The following is a 6,892-nucleotide window of genomic DNA, read 5'->3' as shown; positions in this document are numbered from 1 at the left end:
TGTGGAGATTCTTGAAGTTAGTATGGGGAATCTCCAAGTGGGTTGGCAGAATCTTCAAGCATGTGTATAGATTCTCCATGTGAGTATGGGGGAATCTCCAAGCAGGCATGGAGAATCTCCAGGCAGGTGTGGAGAATCTCCAGGCAGGTGTGGAGAATCTCCAGGCAGGTGTGGAGAATCTCCAGGCAGGTGTGGAGAATCTCCAAATTAGTATGGGGAATCTCCAAGCAGGTGTGGATAATCTCCATGTGGGTTGGGGGAAGCTCCATGTGGGTTGGGAGAATCTCCATGTGTGTGTGGAGAATCTCCAGGTGAGCATGGGGAATCTCCAAGTGCATATGGGTCTGGAACCCCTAACATCTGAACAAGTGCATGTGTTCCATATTTGTTCCTTTAGATTCACATTGATATCACATAAATCACTGTCATTCATAGCTAAGGACAAATAGGTATCCAACAATGTGCACACAGGTAGTACCTAGTCCATAAAGCAGTCCAAGAGGATATAATACCAGTCTATAAAGTTAGCTAGTTTGTGGAAGTGAGTAATAATGGAAATGAAAGTGCCCAGTGGGTAAGTCTGATGACATCCAATCATTAATTGAGAATGACCAAATGATAGGTGACTAACATGTGGCAGGGTATAACACTGGTCCAGAAATGCAGCCAGTGATGGGGGACCACAGTGAGAAATGGCAAGGGCAAAAGATGGAGTTGCAAGGAATGCCAGAAAAATAATTGCATAGGTGGGGAATGATGGTATAAGACTATGAGGGGCAATCATCCAAACATAAGATTCACACAAGACAATGAGTGAAACATGATCTACCTGCTTAGTGTGCATACCACACCACATGGTGATCTTCATTGTTGGAATCATGGTGATGACACCTCTCATGTGGAGGCTCCTGATAGATGTACTGGACAACACTAGTAATTGTTAGTCACAAAATGCAGAACACAACAATGTGGATACCTGTGCTGGGTTCTCTGTTGCAAGTGTGGCAAATCATCATCACTTGAATTCACCTGATATTCCCTATGATGCTTGTGAGATGCCTGCTGGGAGTGGTGTCAAGGACACAGAGTCTGAGAGCAACTGTGGGAGTGCCTAGTACTATAGGATGTAGATGGGCAGGATGCTGCTTGATTGGCATGATGTGTGTGCCAACCACCTCACACAGGCAGCTGCTGTGATTCTTCATCTGGAGTTGTGGAATGGCAAAGAGAATGCCAGCCTACTGGAGAGGGACAGTGCACATGGTGTGACTCTTCATCTGGGGTTGTGGAGAAGTGAAGGGAATGCCAGCCCACTGGAGAGGGATGATGCACATGGAACACCCCCAGCACATTGGTCATGGGTGAGGAGGGGGTAGTGGAATGATCATAGTCTGCAGATGGATTCACTCCCATGCTACCATGTACAAGTGACTGCATTGAATCTTCAACAGGGGGTGATAATGGAGGAAGTGGCAAGGGTGTCCTTTCTGAGTCAGAGGGACCCATGCTTTTTGGGATTGCTTTAATGAAGGCTTGCAAATCTGAAAGAATACAAAGGGGTCAGTTGAATGTATTTACTAGCAGTGGGATTTCAAACATCTCTGGGCTAACCATCTTAACTAGCTCCTTCTGCTCTGGATTATTCAAGTCAGAGTCCATATAATTATGTAGAATTTTTTGAACTCACTGGGTGTCCACTCCCTGAGATCACATGATGCAGTGGGTACTAGCACCAAGGAATCATCACCATCATCATCTGCATGGACCTCAGAATGGAACTCAGCACCCATTTGTTCCTTCAGAAAAGGGACAGCTAAAGCATGGAGCTCATCAGCACTGAGGCCCTTGATGTTGAAATCTGGGCTGACAGTGGGGACAGCAGCAGGCCAATTAACAATGGTGTGCTGGTGCATGTAGGGAAGGTTCAGTAAAGACTTCCATGGGACATTCCTCTGTGCACTTGTGATACCCACTTCATCTGTGAGGAAGATCTGGTAGCAGCTCAGTCATGGATACGTGGCCAGCACTTACATAGTTTGTGCAAGAAGACTTGAGGCAGAACTTGGCAATTATGATCATGCCTGGATTCTTGGGATTTCAACATGAAAACTGGGTCACATGTTGTTCATGATAGAGCCCCAAAGTCAGGTAAGGCAACTGAAACACCAGGATTAAGGATTTTATATCTAGAGTAACATGAGACATGGCAAGGACAATTGTAGCCACAATAAATTGTACTTACTTCACAATTGTGGCCAGGTAATCTAGCAGCCTTATGACACTTGGCTGCCTCTTGCTTGCTTGCTCCATACATATTGGAGAGCTGGCAAAGATGCCCTGAGCCTGGCAGGCAGCTTTGTCATTGCCACCATAGATTACACATCCAAATACATGGATGTCCTTGACATTACACCACATATGTGCCTGCATAAGGATTTAATCCATGAATAAATGACAGCAACAGGGGATACTTACAGCTTGTGTGAACAAATCCCTACAGGTCATCACATGCCCTACCATTGCCTTGGAGCTCATATCCTTTGTCCCACTTATGCTCTCCTTCCATTACTTGCAAATCTCACCCCAAAGTTCCAGATATTCTTCATCATCTTTGTGAGCACCATAATGTAGCATGTGGCAGCTGAAGTAACTCTGCATGTCCTCTGTAATTAAGTTAGCATCTCACAGAAGTCAATGACAAGCAAGTCACCAACCTTCTGATGTTTTCAGATTGGTATATGCATACCATGCTTGGTACATATTCCAAACTGACTTGACCCTTGTTACCTTGGTAGTAGTGTCATGTCATGTGACTTTGCTGGCAGCACATTTGGAGCACTTGGGGTCACATGACCCTTACAGCATTGATCCTGTGACTTTTGCACTCTGACTCACACTACACTTTTCATAGTCAGTCATGGTCAAAAATGCATGCTACAAAGTGTAGCATAGCCTACACTATGCAGTACTACCAACTACTACAACTAGCACTAGTAGGTGTTAATACCCCAGCAAGTGATAATGGAGTAATGTCATCATAATGAATGTTGTAGCTCCTGATTTTGAAATCATGATGGTATGCTTATCTTATCAGAAAGTGGAAAATTGCATGAGAAAAACACAACACACCTGTGATCAGTGCCATGCCAGGAGAAATCAATGACTGCCCTGGAGCCCCCAGGCAGGGTACTGGAGAAGAAACTTTCCATGGCAGCAGCTGGGTATACCCAACCTGTTTGGACCTCATAAATATACTGTATAAACCTATAGAAATATATAGACTTAATGGGTCTCCAAAGGGGATTGACTGAAGTGCCTGCAGCCTCCAAAGATATCATGGGACTTCCCATTGGTCTCCAGAGAGGGGAGTTGGATGTCCCACAGTAGCCTCTGAAGCTATCATGGGACATCCCATCATGGCCTCTGAAGCTATCATGGGACATCCAACTGGCCTTCAGAGAGGAGGGCTGAGATGCATTTAGTATGATCTTATTAAGGAGTGCTGTTGCAGTAAAAAAAGGAACTTACATACATAGTGTCAAGTATGGGTTTACCCTCAGGCAACCAGGCTTCAAGTCTGAGTGACAGGGGCTAAGTCCAGTTGACCAGAGTCAAGGCCAGAAGTCAGGGGCCAAGTCTGGAGGTCCAGAGTCAAGGCTGGGAGTGTGGGAATAAGACCAAGACCATGGGAAACTGACTGGTCTCAGAGTGCATGCATCAGGAAGCTGGTCCAGGGTTGGATCTACCTCCCTGGTCTCAGCTTATGTGCTGCACCCATATGCAAGCTGGGGAGAGGTCCAGGACAGGGGCCAGGGATAGCTTAAGGCTCAGCCTTAGCTATGGAGTAGACTTGGAGGGTAGTACAGAGTTGAGGGTAATACTAAGTTGATATTCTGACTGAGGTGCTACAAAGTATGTACAGGGGTTAAATACATGAGGCTGGTCTGGAGTAATGAACATAGAGCCAGACTTGTTGATAAGCTATTAGAAAGATGATTAGCAAGGGGTGGACAGCCACAGAGGCTGTGCCAAGACTAACAGCCAAAGTCTGGGTGACCAGCATAACTGGAGTCAGACACAGGATTTGTACAGTAAGCAGAGATCAGGCAAGAGGATTAAAACTAAGTATAGCACAAATACCAGAAAACAGACCAGAGTTATGTCTGGGTGACCTGGACATGGACCTGGGAAGACCAGGGTGGAGCAGTGCAAGGCTGAGAGGCCAGAGTGGACCAGAGATAGGGGTAAAACATCGGACTTGAGTTATCTAGGCTGGAGTGGGGTTACTTGGAGCCAGTTCAGAAACAAAGTCCCACCAAGAATCCAACTAAAAAAGACCCAGAAAAAAGTCCCAGGCTTCATCACATAAGCATCCAATATTCAAGTGGAGCTTGAATTTGAGAGGAGATGCTTGGTGGACAGCCAAGATGCCATGCTAGGTGCAGGGGTTATGAGCCTGACATTCCACAGTCCATTGATCTTTCTTCATCCTTCCATTGTCATGTGCCCCCATAAAACAGCAAAATCACCCTCCAAGGGTAAATCACATACTTTGCAGTCCACAGAAGGCAAGCCAGTGTTGTGGTCAGATAATGATGTCAAGGCCCTTCTTAATTTCATTGCTTCCCACAAGGCAACTGCTGGTGATGGTTTAAATTTTAAGGATGCATTTTGGAATGTGGCTGCTGAAGCCCTTCCTGAGCCTGTCAAAGGGGGTATCAAGACCCCTAAAGCATGTAAACAGAAATGGAAAAGACTGTGTGGCTTATCAGTCAAATGACAGAATAACCAGCTGATATCATGCAGCTATGAACTACATATGCAGCTGTTGATCATCTCTGCTGTGTGTCTGGGTTCACATATTCCCTAAAGGCAGGGGCCAATATTGGTGTTGCAAGCAAGGATACATGGAACAACTATCTGAAGGTATGGGTATGATTCAATTAGCATGGAATTTCCTGTGCTAATGGTGACATCAACAGATCCACAAGGATGCAGGCCCTTATAAAAACAAGGGTTGGGTGCACTACAAACAGATGAGAGACCTCATGCCCTCCAAGGGCAAGCGCTTGAATCACTTTTCAGTGTTGACCATCAACAATTCTGCTGGAGGCCTGTCAAATGCTGGGTTGGGTCCTTCCAACAGTGAGAGTGAGAGCATGGGGGGAAGTACACCATCCCAGGACCATGCTCCACCAGCATTGCCATCTCTGAACCACACCACATTCTACTCACTGGTAGGTGGAAACCCAGCTCCCCCTGTACCAACAGTTTCCCAATACCCAGCACCCTCCACCATCACTTCCCCCATCTGCCCCAACTTCATTAAATGGTTCATCTATCAGCTCTGTCAAGCCATCCTCCAGCATCTCAGCTCATATGGAGTGCTCTCAAAAGTGGAAGGCAGATGATGATGATGGCCTGTCTGTTGTATCAGGTGCCCTGTCATCCACTGCAGCTTCATCCACCTCATTGGCTTGAAAGCAACATGGAGTAGATGTGACACTTGAGTGCATAGGGGAGGATTTAGGAGAATTCCACAGTTTGATGCATAACCAGATGAACACCATCACTGATGCAATCACAACAATGGCAGGCTCACCTGCACCTTATCGAACCACATCCCAGTCCAAGCCCAACTTCTTGCAAGATCCAGTTCATCTGCTGGTCCACAAGGCAACAGAGACACTTCTTGCAATAGATGTAGATAAGTTCTCACCAATCAATATTGCCTGGATCACAGACCAGTTCCAGGCAAATGCCACATATGCTAGCTTATACTTATCATTCACAAGTGATCCTGATTGTTTTGCTGCAGCTCAATGTGCTTGGCTCGAGAAGAGGCTCAATGAGATCAGGGCATGTATGCAGTGATTGTATCATATGTCATACTCATACCTTGTAGTTTTAAATCCATCTTTACATCAGCTTGCAATACATCTCTCTCTGATTTGAACACTGCACTCATCAACTTGCATTTGAAAAAATGATGTCTAAGAATTGAGGGAAAACAAATGATATATGTAGCTAGTTGGTAACTGGATCCCCCCTTTTCCCTTGTTCTGCAACATAACTAGCCCATATGCTTTGTGCAATCACACCCCACTTCTCTGTCATCTGTAGGCAGTCTGTGTCAGTTGGAACAGCATTGGCAATTGAGCCAACTGCATGTGCTGATCCATCTGGTGGCAGAGGCAATACAAAGCCTTTGATATCTTCTAATTCCAGCAGATCATACTTGTGAATGATATTGTGGATGCAGCAAAGTGCTGGTGGGATATGGGATTGAATGTTCATATCAAATTCTGGGGGTATGACAAGAATTTGGAAGTGCCACCTGATGACACTGATTATGTACTCGACCACATTGCAAAGCTGAGCATGGCGGAGGTTATAACACTCCTCAGCATTTACTGGCCTAGAAATCCATGTGAATCAGAGAAAAAGACAGTGGTGAAAATCACCTACCATAATTGCATGCAGCCCCATTCCACTAAGTGTTGCAATAAATGCGACCAGACAGGGGATTGAACCCTGGACCTCCCAGGTTTCGACCGGGTGCTCTAACCACTGAGCTATTTGGTCAAGGTATCTAGGCTTACTTGGTGTGGTTTAACCACCAAGTGCTAGTAGGGACTAGCGTTGCTGAGTGCTGGAGTACTACACCTGCAACACTAAGTGATACCACTGTCCTCAGAAGGGAATCAAATGCTATGGGCAGTTTGGGAACCCTGCATCAGCAAGGTAGTACTTGCCATCCAGAATGGCTAAATCACTCAGCTAAGCATCATGGTAGATCAATGCATCAGCCACAGATCCCTCCCACCTGCTAAGCATGTATGTGAAGCACATTTCAAAGTCACAGCAAACAAGACAGTTCTGGGATGTAAAG

General features: G+C 45.7%; 1 protein-coding gene and 1 non-coding gene across 2 annotated transcripts; both read right to left on the bottom strand.

Moving 5' to 3' along the window:
• Positions 1-1,560: 1,560 nt before the first annotated feature.
• Positions 1,561-2,919, bottom strand: F5J12DRAFT_779407 (uncharacterized protein; the record flags this gene model as incomplete). Its single annotated transcript, XM_051742376.1, has 6 exons — positions 1,561-1,634; positions 1,688-1,978; positions 2,032-2,081; positions 2,243-2,424; positions 2,583-2,663; positions 2,896-2,919. The coding sequence occupies 6 exons, from the start codon at positions 2,917-2,919 to the stop codon at positions 1,561-1,563; spliced, it is 702 nt and encodes a 233-aa protein (XP_051605061.1).
• Positions 2,920-6,512: 3,593 nt separating this feature from the next.
• On the bottom strand, positions 6,513-6,585 carry F5J12DRAFT_t19. The gene has a single exon. It is a non-coding gene; the product is annotated as a tRNA-Phe (tRNA).
• Positions 6,586-6,892: the final 307 nt, after the last annotated feature.

The sequence above is a fragment of the Pisolithus orientalis genome (genome assembly GCF_024613125.1).
Source record: "Pisolithus orientalis strain OTSU chromosome Unknown F5J12scaffold_2, whole genome shotgun sequence".
Classification (NCBI taxonomy): Eukaryota; Fungi; Basidiomycota; class Agaricomycetes; order Boletales; family Pisolithaceae; genus Pisolithus; species Pisolithus orientalis.
This window is presented reverse-complemented; position numbering and strand designations above follow the sequence as displayed.